Source organism: Strigops habroptila, chromosome 22 (genome assembly GCF_004027225.2).
Source record: "Strigops habroptila isolate Jane chromosome 22, bStrHab1.2.pri, whole genome shotgun sequence".
Taxonomy (NCBI): domain Eukaryota; kingdom Metazoa; phylum Chordata; class Aves; order Psittaciformes; family Psittacidae; genus Strigops; species Strigops habroptila.
The window spans coordinates 1,206,409-1,223,676 of NC_044298.2; the positions used below are offsets into that span (position 1 = coordinate 1,206,409).

The window sequence follows — 17,268 nt, forward strand, 5'->3', positions numbered from 1 at the left end:
AGTAGCGGTACAGGCCACTTTTGGATGTCTTAGCATATTCCTGTGAATACCTCCCAGTGCAGTTTCTCTACCTGTGTCCATCCACTTCATGTCTGATTTTACAGCCATTTCACTGATATTGACATAATTACCCCTGATTTTCATTGCTGGCCAACACCAAAAAGCCTTGATCATAATAGCTCTTTTAAAATGTCTGGTTTTCTACTATTTTAATTGTTTTTTCATTTGCCTGCCTCTGAAGCAGCCGTTGTTTGTGATGGGAAATATGTGCATACAGAACCCTCTTGAGCAAACCTTGCACCCATGAGTAAGCTATGAGTAAAGCACTAGCTCAGAGACCACGTCCCTGAGCTGACCATGCATCTCGAGCTCACCCAGCTCTTCCCTAGGGCAGGACGGGTGCACCCTGGATGCAGTGCAGCGCACTGGCCCTGGTGCAATCAGCTGTGCAACCCTGTCTTTGCAACAGCCCCAGTTTCTCTTTTCTCTCCCATTAGTAACTTGACTTACAATTTTCACCCTGTGTTTTCACTCATTTTGCACCTAACTCCTTCTGCAAGCATGGGAGTCAAGGTTTTGTTGGGCAGAGATTGACTGAACATCTGAAGCAGAGGGGTGGCTCCCACTTGCTATCTCCAAACAATTTCTTTAGCTTCTATCCAGAGGCACCAGTTTTGGCTTTCATCAAGAAGCCAGATTCGTGTTTACCATTCAACCTGCCTGTTTACTAACAGCCAAAGCAGAGGAGTCCATGGCTTTTGCAAGCTCCAACACGCTCGTGGACAGGAGTCCTGTGTTATCACAGTTCGTCATCCACGAAGAACGATGTTGCGCAATAAGTGAGGAGGAAATCTACATGTACAGATACGCATGTGTATCCTGTGTGTAAAATCCAGCCTCTGCCTGCTCCCACCCTCATGCTGGAGATGAGCTGTAGCCACCCTAGCGTGCAGAAGAATGGGATGAAGAGTGGGATGCAGAAGAAGAAGAGTGGGATGCAGCCCCAGTTCCTTGTGTTCAAGCTCTGGGTGCAAGAGCATCCTCCTTCTCCCTGGGTCTATTATACTATTATAGAATCACAGACTGGTTTGAGTTGAAGGGACCTTAAATCTCATCCAGTTCCAACCCCCTGCTACGGGCAGGGACACCTTTCACTAGTGCAGGTTGCTCCCTGTGTCCAACCCGGCCTTGAACACTGCCAGGGATGGGGCAGCCACAGCTTCTCTGGGCATCCTGTGCCAGCATCTCACCACCCTCACAATTGTATCATTGAGTTCAGTCAACATTTAAGCTTCTGGAATGCTTTTTGATACAAGCCTCAAAGAACCAGCCAGATGGGACAATGAATAAGGAATGTATTTTTAAAGTGTTTTCTATTTTTGGGATTTTTTTTGTCAATTAGTTGAATAGACAAGAAGTTTTTAGATACTCCAGACTCTAATCAGTGTTCTGGAAGCCTCTTGGAAGTTGTTTGAGTTCCTTCACTACCTTTGGTGCTATCAGATAAAGTAGGGAAAATAACAGGAATCAATAATGAAGTGGTAGGTTTTAGAAATACAAGTGGATGCAAATAAATAGTATCACGGACTAATTTTAGAATGGAATTTAATATGGCTGGTGACAAAACCTTGTGTAACGTTTCCTGTGCCACAGGCTTGCAACATTTTACAGCATGAATGATACCCGCTGTGGCACCAAACACGTGGCTGGAGCTCAGAGGATTTTGGGTTTTGGAAGCTGTGGTGTTTTACAAAAATCAGAGCAAAGTTTTCTGGGTTTTTATTGAGCTGAAAGGGTCAAAATCCCTTTCACAGGTGGGTGAAAAATATTATACAATGTAATTTTGTCCTCATTAGTGTCCCTTTTAAATGGGCACAGCTCTAGGGGTGGGTCTTTCCCTTCATTACCAATATTCGGAGGAGTCTAAAAACCCCACAGAAGAGTCCCGGAACACAAAATGTTTGGCAAATACCATGTAACAGCCAGCACTGCATGTTCAAGCCTTCCCCGTGTGTCCCATCAGCACAGCACAGAGGAACCATCTTCTCCCTGTGCCTAATTTAGGGCCTGGTCCTATCAAATGAAGCAGGTTAATGCGAAGAAGCGAACGAGCTTGTTTGAGTTGCCTCATCTGGTGCAAGCAGAAGGTTTACATGCTCTTGGCTTACAACATCACCTGCAATCTCTCTGGGCCAGGAGTCTGGCGTGTAATTGTTTCCAAGTAAACAACTCTGCACTCCCAAGGTCACGCTGTAAATAACAATCAGTTGGAAATCACCTGGGTATTTTGCATATCTCCTTAATGTAGCTCGTGGAGTCTGGCCATGGAGAGGGTCTCAGCAGGGCACAGCATTTCCATTTGATGGGAACAGCATGGGGGAAGCACTGAGTTCAGCAAGAGCAAAACTAAAAACCTTCTCTCGCTATTGAAAATGGTTTAATTCTATTAAAATAGATACTACATTTGAGTATGGTTGTAAAATATATATCAAAAATGCTTAGGGATAAATCTTGTTAAGTGGACTTAGCAAGTATCTGGATTTTGAGTGGAGCCAGGAATAAAAGGAATCATTCAGTTCCCACAGACTATGAAGTTTTATTTTCCAACCCACGAGCCAAAGGAGATGGAAAGAAGAATCTTTCCCTGTCACCAAAGCACAAGTCACTTTTCCCAGCAGCACTTGCAGCAATGTTTCTAGCACAGCCCAATGTGGGGAATGCAAAGCTCACTGACTGTAATAACACAGTTGGGTTTGTGCATTGTGGCACATCCAGGGCACTTTTGCTTGAGCAGGGGTGGCTGCTGGGTCCGTCACTTCTTCTGGCTGGGGGGCCAGTGGTTGCTCTGCTTGCTCTGCTGGGCCTCAATGTCGGGAACCACCACGGGGCATTTCTGCTGCACGGCCTGGGAGGACCCAGCTCCTCCAAAGCCGAGCTCTGAGCCTGAGTATCCCCCCGTGCCATAGCTCGATCCCCTGCTATAGTGCCCTGATCCACCACCTGCCCCTGGGATGCATCTTGGTGATGCGTCATATCCATATCCAGAACCTTCTCCTGCAGTGATGCCCAATCTCTCACTGCGGCAGCCGGATCCTCCACCACCCCCTGAGCTGCCAATGATGTTCCGGCATGAGTCCTCACTGCTGTACCCTATTCCTCGCCCAGCACCATAGACAGGGACTGTCCCCCCTGCAACGCCCCAGCCAGCTGTCCCCCCACTATCACCACTGGATATTACAACAGATCCATCACTGCTGCATCTGTACCCTCCTGATACGCTGTAGGTGGATGATGTTGGCATAGGCTCGAAGGATGAAGCTCCCGGGCTGTACATGACTGAGCCTTCCCCACCACAGAAGAAGGAGCCATGACCCTGGATGCTTGGGAAGCCCCCACAGCTGCTGTGGTGGGAGGAGATCTCATTGCCGTAGCCCCTGTTCCTCCGGCCACATCTCATTCTCCCTCGGAGATAGTGGTAAATCTGAAAGAGGAAATAAAACCAAAACTCAAACTTGCACCATTTTGCTTCATGGCATGTGGGGAGGTTTCAGGTGGTATGGTCAGAAGAGCTGGGATTGGGCCTGGGGTAATGCCAGGCTTCAAAACTTCTGCCTAGCTGTTCTTCAAATGCAAGAGTGTTTGACTCTTACTTGCAGAGCTTTTCTCTTTCTTATCTCCAGGGTGTATTTCCAGAGGAATCAAAATCTGAAATATATTCTTTTAACATCTGATAACTGCCACGGTTTTCCCCACTCATCTTCATGAGCTGTAACCCCAGAGCTGTAAAAATAGCAAGGATTAGTCTTGCTTCTGTTTCTAAACTGTTGCAAGAATGGTGGATCCAAATTTCCACGCAAGATGACATTACTGGCTGTATTATTGCCATCATTGCAAATCGTCACCAAAAGTCTTTTGCTTAAAGCAACCAGCACAAAAAAGTATGTTTTATATCAAGAATGTGCCCTGCACATTGCAAACACATTCAAAACTGTAAAGACAATGCAGTCACCACATGCTGGTCCAATTACAGACTCAGCTGAGTTTTTAGTCTCTTTCAGCCCTGTGACCTGGCTTCACCTTGCTTCCTAGCGATCTGATCCACACCAAAGCAAGAAACTGTAGAGATCCTGAGACCCTTGTTATGGATTGTCAGGCAGCATGGGCACTGCTGCAAGCATGTGTTAAGATCTTGGGTGAAGCTATCTCCTGTGAATATGGAATAGTAAAGACTCAGAAAAGAGCAAAAGAGCAGACTTACCCTTCTCAGCCATTGGAAACACATTTAGAAGCTAAAAGTCGACTGAATGAGGAGCTTTATCACACAGGAGCTTTTATATGGCGTTTAGCGTATATGGGAAGTGAGACACACTGAGGAATGGCAAGGATTTATTTACCAAACTCTGATTTCAGTGTTTGCTTTGACTCATAACATCTGATCAATATCTTTCCTTCACACTGCTTGTTGAGTTGCATGAGGCAGTAATTGCTACTTCTGCTTAATGATCCTATTCCTGTGCTCCTGCCCTGATCTACGGAGGACCGCTTTGGCCCGCAATGAGGTGGTGATGCTGGGGGAAACCAGAGAAGGTGGGTGAGAGGGTGAGTGTAGGGAAATGCTGAGCAAGAGTGTGGGGCAGAGGGTGGTGGTGATCAGGTCCTACTCAGTGAAGGGCAGGGAGGCTTGTTCAGCAGTGCTTGGGGCATCGCTTAAGATAGTGATCAGCAGGTACCCATGAGAGTGGAAGGCAAATGCTCAGAAGGCATCTGGTGGTGCAACACAGCACGTGGATCCCTCCAGCATCTCACTGGTGGCTCCAGTGGGAGATTTTCTGAGGAAGACATTTGCATCCAAACCAGAAGCTCATCAGAATTTTGCAAGGTTGTTAGAGATACTCTGAGAAAGCTTAGAGGCCCTGGGGAGAATTGCGGAGGTGTAAATGTCCTAACGTTTAAACCCACTGTGTCTGGATTACTCTAATGAAGGATTATGCCTCCAAATGCTTTCCTTCCTCATTTTTGTATTCTATGTCCTTCCTCTGGCTTGGAAAGAGCACCAAGCACCAGGGAGGCTGCTCTGAAGGGCTGCAGGGGATATGTGCTGTGGCCACACTGGTAGTGCTTCCTTGCCTGATGTTTTCACCGCAACCTGTTGTGCTCCAGCGTGGGCCCACAGCATGGCTTTTGGGCTGGACTAGGTCTTTTCAGCTCTTCTGTGGGGACAGTGAGTCCCAGAACTGGCAAAAGGCCATGTCTAGGCCACATTTACCAGGCAGAAAGCCATGCAAGGAGGTGGTGGTGCTGCCCTTGGCATTTCAAGGCAGATTTCAAAAGCTTGGGCAAGGAGAGATTTATGGCCCGGAGGCATGATTTGGAGCGTGTTGAGCTGCTTGAGGGACTTGCTGCTGGTTCTATGTCCTTCTGCCTGGCCTAGGGCTGATTTGCCTGACTCAGTGTGTTGAGACTTGCCCTCTGGGTAGAGATGTTCTGAGGTCTGCAATGCTCAAGGGAAGGGGAATATGGCAGGGACATGGACATTGGCTTGGTGTTCTTAACCACCCCAGGCAGCAAGAGCTGCTGTTGGGGGTCGGCCCTGATCCCTGCTTTTCAAGACTGAGCGTCGTGGGCTTGGTCATGTCTCCCAGCAGCACTTCATTGGTCATTGGGTGCTGGTACCTCAGAGAACATAGAACCATGATCTGGGATGGAGCTTCACCATGCCCAGGCACCAAAGGGATGTTGGCTGCTGTGGTCGTTTGACTTTTAAGGCTGTGCTGTTACACTGTCATGGAGCCCCCAGTGAAGGGGGAAACTCTCCAGGGCTATAAACTGGATGGCTTTAGAGCTGTATCAACAGCAATGCCTTATTGAACCCATCATGTCCCTGCCCATGTCAGGGGGGGTGGGACTAGATGATTTTAGGGTCCTTTCTAACTGTTCTATGATTCTATTCTGTGTTCTTTACAGAGGGGAGTGAAATGTCTTCTCTAGCTTCCAAGAACATAAGAAGAAAGAAACTTCCTCCAAAGGCACTGTTGAGACAGTATTACATTTATTAGATATAAAATGTGCTCTTTGGAAAAGCAGCAGAACCATATCAAAGGGATTGTAACACAAGCAGGAAGGCACCAGGCTGTTGATCCTGGACTTCACAGCGCAGGGATCATCAAGGGAAGAGAAGAGGAGAGGACATGGAAAGGAGCAGGCAAACAGAGCCAGGTCTGGAGGTACAAAGGCAACATGACAGAGTCAGGGCTGTTCTTGCTGAGTGCCAAGGCTGCCTGTGACTGTTACTTGTGGTAGCGGGGGGGCCAGTGGCAGACCTGCTTGGTCTGATGGGACACAATGTGAGGAATGACAATAGGGCATTTCTGCTGCGAAGACTGGTAGGACCCTCCTCTGCCACCTCCAGAGCTGATGACGATTGTCTGGCCTGAGGAACCGCCACTGTATCCTCCACTGCAGCATCCAGATGAACCTCCTCCTCCACCACCTGAGCTGATAATGATCTTCTGGCCAGATCCCCCACTAGATCCACCACTGTAGCCTCCTCCCATGCCGTAGCTTAAGGAGCCCCCACTGCAGCATCCAGAGTATCCTCCACTACCTCCACCTCCAATGATGCTCTTTGACCCTGAATACCCACCACTGGATCCCCCACTACAGCCTCCAGAGTATCCTCCACTACCTCCACCTCCAATGATGCTCTTTGATCCTGAATACCCACCACTGGGTCCTCCACTACAGCCTCCAGAGTATCCTCCACTACCTCCCCCTCCAATGATGCTCTTTGATCCTGAATACCCACCACTGGGTCCTCCACTACAGCCTCCAGAGTATCCTCCACTACCTCCACCTCCAATGATGCTCTTTGATCCTGAATACCCACCACTGGATCCTCCACTACAGCCTCCAGAGTATCCCCCACTACCTCCACCTCCAATGATGCTCTTTGATCCTGAATACCCACCACTGGATCCTCCACTACAGCCTCCAGAGTATCCCCCACTACCTCCACCTCCAATGATGCTCTTTGATCCTGAATACCCACCACTGGATCCTCCACTACAGCCTCCAGAGTATCCTCCACTACCTCCCCCTCCAATGATGCTCTTTGATCCTGAATACCCACCACTGGATCCTCCTCCCATGCCATAGCTGGATCCTCCACTGCAGCATCCAGAGGATCCTCCACCACCTCCACCTCCAATGATGATCTTGCCCCCTGAAAACCCACCACTGGATCCCCCACTGCAGCCTCCTCCTCCCCCACCTGAGCTAACAATAATCTTCTGGCCAGATCCCCCACTGGATCCACCACGGTAGCCTCCTCCCATGCTGTAGCCTGAGGCGCCCCCACTGCAGCAGGATCCACCTCCTCCACCTCCAGAGCTGACAATGATCTTGCCACCGTCGTAGCTTCCTGAGCCCTCACAGCAGGAGGAGCCACCGCTGTAGCACCCACTGGACTGGAAGGACATTCCATGGCAGCCTCCAGAGCTCTGTCTGGAGCACATCTTTGATCAGGGACCCTGAAAAAAACAGTTGTCAGAAAGGAGCACCTTGTAAATGCTGCTGAACCTTCATAGCAAACCAGAGATCGAGCAGTACCCAGGAAATACCCCATCTGCCCCTTCTTCTGCAGTCTATGAGACTAGCAGCTTTATAAACTCCCTCACCCTTATTAGACAGTAGGGAAAACCTCAAATGAAAAGCACCCAGGGGCTGGTCTGCATATCACAACTGTTATGGAAAAACTCTGCATGCAGGAAGATTGAGAGTCCTTCTAGAGATCTGCACATGTGCTCTGGCATGTTGAGAGCCAGCAGTCCCACTGTAGATCCTTCCAGATGTATAGACTGCTAAAACTCACAGCAGCTGAAAATTCAACCCTTAGAATGTTAGCTACAACTCCCTTTTTTTAGGGAGGGCAGTCCAATTGGCACACCACATTGGTCTTCCATGAACCCCATCCAATGTTGAGCTGGATGGTTCCCTCATTCAAAGCATGCTAGAAGACCAACTGGTGGAGCAACCTCTCTGCATAGGGATCAAAAGGTTTCCACATCAGTGGGCTTACCTTGAGTGTGACTGGAAATGTGTGCAAGGCTCTGTGGCAGGTGAATGAAGAGCCTTGGGATAGGTGAGCTTTTATATTGATGTATTATGCTCTTAAGGGAAGTGAGACACCCTATGGAATGATGATAGATTTATTTACTGAGCCTGGCTTTAGATACCTCCTTCTTTGACTCACTTGCAATGTATAGGTGCTATGAAGGAGATTTATCAATCACGTTCTTCATCGCTGTTGATAGTTCTACTCAATGATTCATTTGCAGGAGCCTTGCTCTGAAACGTTAGGGTCAAATGGCTTCTGCAGGTCCACCTTGGGAGCTCCCCAATGCATTGTTGCTAGGCTGTAGCTTTTTGGGTACTCAGTAGAGAGTGGAGACAAAGCAGATGCTGGGAGGTGGAGGGTGGAGTGAGTTAGGGCCAGAGTGTGATGGAAGGACAAGGGTAAAGGATGTGCCAGAGTTGAGTCCCAGGGAATTCTGGGGGAAAGAGGGTTTCTTCAAGGACTGGGAAGATGAGAAGGTGGATGGGAAGCAGGTCTATGTCCAGCCCACTGGGAAAGGCAACTATGTGGTCAACAGGCCAGAGCTATAACCTCTAATGGGCAGTGCACTGCTTTAGAGCACCTCAGCCCAAATCCATTTCAGAGGACCCATTTTGTGAGGGTTTGTAGAGATGTGGTGGCCATTTCCTCTCACCCTTTTGGGTCCCCAAGGTGAATACTGGTGTTGGATTGAGCAGAGAGGTCTGTGCTCAGCTCCAGCTTCCCAGGGGTCCTGATCACCCCTTTCTTTGTGCACATGCATTTGAAGGCCGTCAAGACCCTACCCTTGAACTCTAGAACATTCAACATCTTCTCTATCCCAGCAAGACCTATTTTCTGAGGGTCCTGCTTAATGCCTGGGGCTGGGGAGGTATCTGGGTCTTTTGCTTGCTGGAGAATGACAGTTTGTGATAAGTTATTGCAGTGCTGGCTACTGCGTTTGCAGCAGCTTCACCCTGTCACTGTGTCATGCGTGCTTAAAGGTTGACAACAGCATCCACCCTCAATGGAGTCTGAGTAGAGGAAAGAATAATTGGGGGGTTTTAGTCAAGAGGATGCATGACAGCAGCAGCAGGCAGCCCAGCCCCGTCACGATGGAAATGATGGTGAGCATGAACGCAACTCCATCGGTATGGGGACAGGAGCATCAGCACTAGGGATGTGGGTTCAAGGGGCTTCCTTCATTTTGCTTTGGACTCCCTCCAGTGGACTCAGCTCCGCTCTCATCTCCAAGGGGAAATGTAAGGTCTCAGTGCAATTCTGGCTCTACCTGTGAAATCTGGGCGTTGTGCTACAGCACCACAACACCTTGATCCCTTCTGTGACTTCGACCTGTAGGGACTTGCACAAAGGGGCACCGAAGATTTACAGCTCATCAGGATCCAGGGTGTGAGAGGAGGTTGTGGAAGCTTTTGGTAAGGGTGGTAAGAGGTGCTCCTGCAAATGCTGGTGTGTGGAGACCCCAGGGCTGGACCCTGCAGGGACTGGAAACCTGGGACCTCGAGGGGACACGTGTAGCACTTGCTACAGATGGAGGAAGAGCGTGGCTGGAACCACAGCTGTTGGAAAGATTGACCTTGCCATCACTTCCCCTAGGATAAAGAGCAAGAGTGTTGGGTAAAGTCAAGGATGAATACAAAAGGCTTCGTGGTGGAGGCTGCCCCAAATCTGGGCCACCTGCCTGTTTTTTAGTGCTCTGTCTGGGCCCTTTTCAGCCCTACAGACCAGTCACCCTCTGGGTGGGCTGGCAGGTCACGTTGTCTTTCAGTCTCACCATTGCAACCACCACAATGGATGGTGTCTTGGTGGGCATTGTTATGAGAGAGAAAAACCTTGCACAGGTCCTACAGCTTCTCACCAGCTTCCTTCATGCAGAACAATGCTAACACTGCAAGCATGGGACATGGTGAATATCCTGCTGGTGTAAGAAGAACTCTCCATTTCCAAAAGGCAGAAGGTGGTCAGTCATGATCCCTCAAGTGTTTGGATCCCTTTAGTTCGTTTTCTGCCTACCAGTTGTATGTGTAAGATGGACAAAAACATCCACTTAGCTTAAAATGTACTGAATGCAAGACTGTCATCACACCTATCCTGAAGAGAAACTCCTGCTGACCTCAGCACAAATGCTACTGAATGTTGCTTACCATAATTAGTGGTTGTCTTGTAATAAATCTAGAGCAATGAGGCCCATGAAAACCCAACTGTGTTTCTAAAGGGTTCTGTTGTCTACACTGGCAACTCCTGCAGTGAAACCAAGAGCTTGTTGTTTGCTTCCTTCTCTGGGCTGGGGAACTGAGGTTGGAGGCATTTCCCAGCTTAAAGTTGGAGCCTTTATTTGCCAGAGGGACAACAGTCATCTGCTTAAGAAACAGGGTTTCTCCCAAGCAAGACCTGTACATGACCCTCTGCTTCAGCACTGAGGCTGAAGAACTCTTCACAGAGGAAAGTATTTGATGTGTTATTCACTTTCTGAAAGTAAACATGGGACTGACAAAGGATGAAAGCAATCGTGAAAAACCAGTTCTCTTGGTATGCAGTAACCTTTATTTGCCTTCATATGGATGGGACAGAAAAGCCACATGGGAGGTCACAGCACAGAGGTGTAGCAGCAGGGAGGACAAGAGGAGAGGACATGCAGGGAGGAAACAGGCAGATATTGAAGACAAAGGCAGGGATGTTCTTGATGACAACAGGGGCTTCCATGACTGTTACTTCTGCTGGCTGGGGGGCCAGTAGCAGGATTGCTTGGTTTGGTGGGACTCGATGTGGGGGATGACAATAGGACATTTCTGCTGCGAGGACTGGTAGGACCCTCCGCTGCCCCCTCCAGAGCTGATGATGATTGGCTGGCCCGAGGAACTGCCACTGCCACCACTGGATCCTCCACTGCAGCATCCAGAGGAACCGCCACCACTTCCACCTCCAATGATGATCTTGCCTCCTGAAGACCCACCACTGGATCCCCCACTGCAGCAGCCTCCAGATGATCCTCCTCCTCCCCCACCTGAGCTGATAATGATCTTCTGGCCAGATCCCCCACTAGATCCACCACTGTAGCCTCCTCCCATGCCGTAGCTTGAGGAGCCTCCACTGCAACATCCAGAGGAACCCCCACTGCTTCCACCTCCAATGATGCTCTTTGATCCTGAAGACCCACCACTGGATCCTCCTCCCATGCCATAGCTGGATCCTCCACTGCAGCATCCAGAGGAACCCCCACTACCTCCTCCACCACCAATGATGCTCTTTGATCCTGAAGACCCACCACTGGATCCTCCACTATAGCCTCCAGAAGATCCCCCACTACCCCCACCTACAATGATGATCTTGCCCCCTGAAGACCCACCACTGGATCCCCCACTGCAATATCCAGAGGAATCTCCACTGCTTCCACCTCCAATGATGCTCTTTGATCCTGAAGATCCACCACTAGATCCTCCTCCCATGCCATAGCTGGATCCTCCACTGCAGCATCCACATGATCCCCCATTACCTCCTCCACCTCCAATGGTGCTCTTTGACCCTGAAGACCCACCACTGGATCCTCCACTATAGCCTCCAGAAGATCCCCCACTACCCCCACCTACAATGATGATCTTGCCCCCTGAAGACCCACCACTGGATCCCCCACTGCAACATCCAGAGGAACCTCCACTACCTCCCCCTCCGATGATGCTCTTTGACCCTGAAGACCCACCACTGGATCCTCCACTATAGCCTCCAGAAGATCCCCCACTACCCCCACCTACAATGATGATCTTGCCCCCTGAAGACCCACCACTGGATCCCCCACTGCAACATCCAGAGGAACCTCCACTACCTCCCCCTCCAATGATGCTCTTTGATCCTGAAGACCCACCACTGGATCCTCCTCCCATGCTGGATCCTCCACTGCAACATCCAGCGGAACCCCCACCACCTCCACCTCCAATGATGATCTTGCCCCCTGAAGATCCACCACTGGATCCCCCACTGCAGCCTCCTCCTCCCCCACCTGAGCTAACAATAATCTTCTGGCCAGATCCTCCACTGGATCCACCACTGTAGCCTCCTCCCATGCTGTAGCCTGAGGAGCCCCCACTGCAGCAGGATCCACCTCCTCCACCTCCAGAGCTGACAATGATCTTGCCAGAGCCCCCGCTGCTGCCTGAGCTGGAGCCCCCACAGCAGGAGGAGCCACCGCTGTGACACCCACTGGACTGGGAGGACATTCCATGGCAGCCTCCGGAGCTCTGTCTGGAGCACATCTTTGATCAGGGACCCTGCAAGAAACAACGTGTTTTTACCCAAGAGCAGCCATTGTCATCAGGACAATATTCCCCAGCCAGAAGGACCTGTTCACATCCCAACAACATCCTCCAGAACCAATGAACTTCCATTCTTCTAAGCAAGTGGTGCTCCATAGATTCCCATAGAGCATTTTGCTAACAGATTACCAGGTTGCTGAAGTTAATCAACCCATCATTCAGTCTGTTATCCCATGGCTATTCCATCTCCATTTTATACTAATAAAACACATCATTGAGTTGCATGGGATGATCCTGAACCTTCCTGTCCTTCAGGCCACCACCCATCAGATGCACTTTACTGAAGCATTTATGTTTTGCAAGCATGAAAGTGAGAGAAGAATCATTCCCTTTGGCAGAAATGGACTTACCCTTCTTGGTCTGGCAATGACTACACGGAGCAAAGCTGAGCGAATGAAGCACTGGGAGATCCATCAACTTTTATACCCTTTCTAGTTTTCCCAAGCGGGAAGTGAGGTATGCAAAGGAATGGTGATAGCTTTATTTACCAAACAAAGTGTCCTCCTTCATCCCACTTGTCCTGACTCATAGAATCAGATCAATGCTTCTCTAGTGCATCACTTCCTAGGCTACCTGCAGTTTTGCTGTGGCTATCATGTGAGCTCTGCTCCCGTGGTTGATGTTGATGGTAGGATAGTGGGACTCCAGCTAGGAGATGATGCTGGGGTAGTGATGGACAGCAGAAGGGGCTGTGGAGACTTGTAGTTATTGTGTGTACAGACTATGGAGGTGCAACGGAGAAGGCGGCACTGGGTAGGAGTGCTAATGCTGGGGCAGCAAAAGAATCTCACATGCCTGGACTTCCCCATTATACCTGTGAAGTGTTGACCATGAGTTTTGTTTGAGTGCACCACTATGGACAATACAGAGGTCAAGCAGGCTTTATAGTGCCTCTGGGACCTGGGGTGATGCCTGTTATAGAAAGGAGTTGAAATGCTGCAGGTAGAGGGTAAAGATCCAGTGTTCACCCTCTATATCAGTATCTTGATGAATATTAACCGAAAGATGATTTCATCCCAGTTTGGGAGATGGCTGTGGTGTTTCTGAAGAAGCAATAAGATCTGAGGATGCTCTGTGCTCCTGCTGTCACCCTGAGAGCCTCTGAAACTTGACTAATGTCTTTATTGGTCCAGCTCTGAGTGCAGGGATGTTCAACAGCAATGCTCCCGCCTCCTTGAAGTGGGACCCCAAGCTTTCCGTTAGCACTGTGCAGGCAATGGTGTTGTTTGTACAGTTGCCAGTCACTGGTATTTTAGCACCCTAAGACTTTCCATAAGAAAATCCCAGGAATTCAGCTGTTCCAGTGGCAGCACCGGCTGAAGGAGCTCGTCTGGATGTGTTTTGAGAACACCTGCATCCCTGGGCTACCCAAGGGTAAGAGGACAGAGGGTAAAGGGACATAAAAATGTGAAGCTCTTTCACTTGCTATAGGTGTGGGTCATTTCTGTTTCTTCTGGGACACTTCCAGGCATCTGTCATCTGCCTCTCAGAGAACAGTTCAGGCAGAGAAGGTTTATTTTCCTTTCCCTGCTAATTGCCAGAATATACCACATCAAAGAAATAACTTCCCATAGGGTAACACCCTCTGAAGACTCATACCTGGAGCTGTGTTTTATTCCTGTGGGAATGAGGACATCCCTAGTTACTCCAGGCTTAGCATCTCAGCCTTTGGAAGGGGCTTTCTGAAGTCTTGTCCCTGCTGCTGGCTCAACTAGGGGTTCAGAGCTGGAATACGGGTTGGGGAGACCCCTCATTTCTCCTCCACAGGTACTTTGAGCAGCTGTGAGGACCAAGAGCTCCTGCACCATGCACGTGCAAGGGCTTCAGCTTTGCACATGTAATAGTACCTTGTAATCCTTTGTACTGGATTTTTTGCATCTTTTCTCTCCTAACCCATTTAAAACTTCTTTGGCATCACATGATGAGAACCCCCTTGGAGCAGTGTGTGCAGTTCTGGTATCCTCAACATAAGAAGGACATGGAGCTGTCGGAGCAAGTCCAGAGGAGGCCATGAGAATGATCAGAGGCTGGAGCACTTCCCATACAAAGACAGGCTGAGAACATTGGGGCTGTTCAGCCTGGAGAAGAGAAGCTGCGTGGAGACCTCAGAGCAGCTTCCAGTGTCTGAAGGGGGCTACAAGGGTGCTGGGGAGGGATCTTCATCAGAGGCTGGAGCAATAGGACAAGAGGTGGTGGGTTTTAACTGAAACAGGGGAGATTGAGGTTAGAGATAAGAAAGAAGTTTTTCCCTGTGAGGGTGGTGGGGAACTGGCACAGGTTGCCCAGAGAAGTGGTAAATGCTCCATCCCTGGCAGTGTTCAAGGCCAGTTTGGACAGGGGTTTGGGTGACATGGTTTAGTGTGAGGCATCCCTGCCCATGGCAGGGGGTTGGACCTTAAGGTCCTTTCCAACCCAAACCATTCTATGATGCTATGGTTCTATGACATTTTGATAAGGTAGAGAGATTGCAATGTTTAACTTCGTGGTACCTTATCTGATGGGCACAAGTCAGGATTGTGAATAGCAACAAACATTAAAGGATGACCTAAGAATATTTAGTAAATCCAGGTGAGTTTTCAATGCACTTTTGCTCTGGAGCTTTATTACAACAGCATCAGCTCAGAATAAAACCATAATAATGGCAATAATGAAAGTATAAAGTATCCAACCACTGAAAGTATCCAACCACTCAGACACTGAAGCTCTCTAGAACTGCAAGTTTTATTGTTTTGTGTAAGCACGAGAAGATTGAGGCAGAGAACAGACATCTGAAACCACCCTAATTGGAAATTACTGATACATGACACCAAAGGGTCTGGTCAGATGGAAGCTGAACAGGAAGACCCCAAGGAAGAGGAGAAAGGAATAATGCAAATCTTCATTAATTTAATAAAGAAAGAAATGTGAGGCATGTTTGTATCTTGGGCTTTCTGGATCCAAGAGTCCCTTCTGCAGACACTACTTGTGTTTAGTCTGTGGTGGCCAGGAGATTGGCTGGGTCTGCTGTTGGATGGACAGACCTCCAGAACTGGATGAACCACCTCCACTGCCACCTCCTCCTGAGCTACCTCCCCCAATGATGCAGATGGATCCTTGACCCTGGTGGCCTGAACCACCACCTCCTCCTCCGATGCTGCCACCTCCAATGCATATTGGGCCTTGGCCCTGGTGGCTGGAACCACCTCCTCCTCCACCTCCACCAATGCAGATGGGACCCTGACTTTGGTGGCCTGAACTACCACCACTTCCTCCTATGCTGCCACCTCCAATGCAGATGGGTCCTTGGCTTTGATGACCTGAACCACCACCTCCTCCTCCACCACCTCCAATGCAGATGGGACCCTGACTTTGGTGGCCTGAACTACCACCACCTCCTCCTCCTCCTATACTGCCACCTCCAATGCAGATGGGTCCTTGGCTTTGATGACCTGAACCACCACCTCCTCCTCCACCACCTCCAATGCAGATGGGGCCTTGGCTCTGGTGGCTGGAACCGCCTCCGCCACCACCACCACCTCCACCAATGCAGATGGGGCCCTGATGGCTGGAACCACCACCTCCTCCTCCACTACCTCCGCCAATGATGCAGATGGGACCTTGGCCCTGATGGCCAGAACCGCCTCCTCCACCACCACCACCACTGCTTCCTCCACCAATACAGATGGGGCCTTGGCTTTGATGACCTGAACCACCACCACCACCACCACCACCTGCACCACCTCCAATGCAGATGGGGCCTTGGCTTTGATAACCTGAACCACCACCTCCTCCTCCACCACCTCCAATGCAGATGGGGCCTTGGTTCTGGTGGCTGGAACCGCCTCCTCCACCACTACCTCCTCCAATGATGCAGATGGGACCTTGGCCCTGATGGCCAGAGCCACCTCCTCCACCACCACTGCTTCCTCCACCAATACAGATGGGGCCTTGAATCTGATGACCTGAACCACCACCTCCACCACCACCACCTCCACCAATGCAGATGGGGCCTTGGCTTTGTTGGCTGGAACCACCTCCACCACCACCACTGCTTCCTCCACCAATACAGATGGGGCCTTGGCTTTGATGACCTGAACCACCACCTCCTCCTCCTCCTCCCCCTCCTATGCTGCCACCTCCAGTGCAGATGGGCACTTGACTCTGGTGGCTGGAACCACCTCCTCCTCCTCCTCCACCTCCACTAATACAGATGGGACCCTGACTCTGGTGGCCTGAACCACCACTGCCTCCACCACCACCACCTCCTCCTCCTCCTCCTCCAATAATGCAGATGGGTCCTTGTCCCTGGTGGCCTGAACCACCACCACCTCCTCCACCTCCACCGCCGCCACCAATGGATCCTTGGCTCTGGTGGCCTGAACCTCCTTCTCCTCCGAAGGGGGGCGATGATATGTGGGTCTGGTAAATAGCACCACCACCTCCACCGTAGCCACTGCTGCCTCCTCCTCCTCCATGGCAAGATGATCCTTGGCTCTGGTATCCTTGGGATCCTCCGCCACCACCGCCATGGCATCCACTAGACTCAGAGATCCCTTGTCCATCACCCTTTTGTTGATGGGAACCCATTGTCACTGGTGTCTGGGAGTCCTCCAAGAGAAAGAAAAACCAGGGCTTAGCAAACCCAGAGAAAGGAAAGCTTGTATTACTGGGCCTCCCCATCCCCTCCCGATGACAGGCCAATATATGAAGATGACTTCTGTTTCCTTTTTGCTTCCCACCCTTTGCTTCCGTATCCCTTCATCAGGTCTTCTACTGGACCTTCTCTATCCATATCTAAATGACCTTTTATTTCTAGAGCAGATGCAACCATAATCATTCCTTAGTAATTCCTTCTTGCAGCAAGTTGTG

General features: G+C 50.0%; 3 protein-coding genes across 3 annotated transcripts; all 3 read right to left on the reverse strand.

Moving 5' to 3' along the window:
* Positions 1–2,812: 2,812 nt before the first annotated feature.
* LOC115602497 (loricrin-like) lies at positions 2,813–3,886 on the reverse strand. The gene is made up of 2 exons (XM_030473678.1): positions 3,869–3,886; positions 2,813–3,481 (listed from the first exon to the last, which is right to left on the reverse strand). Exons 1-2 carry the CDS (start codon positions 3,884–3,886, stop codon positions 2,813–2,815), a joined length of 687 nt encoding a protein of 228 aa, XP_030329538.1.
* A 2,401-nt stretch (positions 3,887–6,287) lies between these two features.
* On the reverse strand, positions 6,288–7,478 carry LOC115602498 (loricrin-like). The gene has a single exon (XM_030473679.1). It carries the CDS (start codon positions 7,476–7,478, stop codon positions 6,288–6,290), a length of 1,191 nt encoding a protein of 396 aa, XP_030329539.1.
* Positions 7,479–10,821: 3,343 nt separating this feature from the next.
* Positions 10,822–16,928, reverse strand: LOC115602499 (loricrin-like). Its single transcript, XM_030473680.1, has 7 exons — positions 16,578–16,928; positions 15,810–16,523; positions 15,441–15,585; positions 12,771–12,790; positions 11,688–12,312; positions 11,418–11,606; positions 10,822–11,336 (listed from the first exon to the last, which is right to left on the reverse strand). The coding sequence occupies exons 1-7, from the start codon at positions 16,926–16,928 to the stop codon at positions 10,822–10,824; spliced, it is 2,559 nt and encodes an 852-aa protein (XP_030329540.1).
* Between the last annotated feature and the right edge of the window lie 340 nt (positions 16,929–17,268).

Coding starts and splice junctions, on each gene's coding strand:
- LOC115602498 (XM_030473679.1), bottom strand. CDS start 7,478: ATGTCCTTCCAGTCCAGTGGGTGCTACAGCGGTGGCTCCTCCTGCTGT.
- LOC115602499 (XM_030473680.1), bottom strand. CDS start 16,928: ATGGCGGTGGTGGCGGAGGATCCCAAGGATACCAGAGCCAAGGATCAT. Junction 15,586..15,809: donor CATCTGCATTGGAGGTGGCA/GTATAGGAGGAG, acceptor TCCAGCCACCAG/GGCCAAGGCCCAATATGCAT. Junction 12,791..15,440: donor TGGTTCATCCAGTTCTGGAG/GTCTGTCCATCC, acceptor TGCTCCGTGTAG/TCATTGCCAGACCAAGAAGG.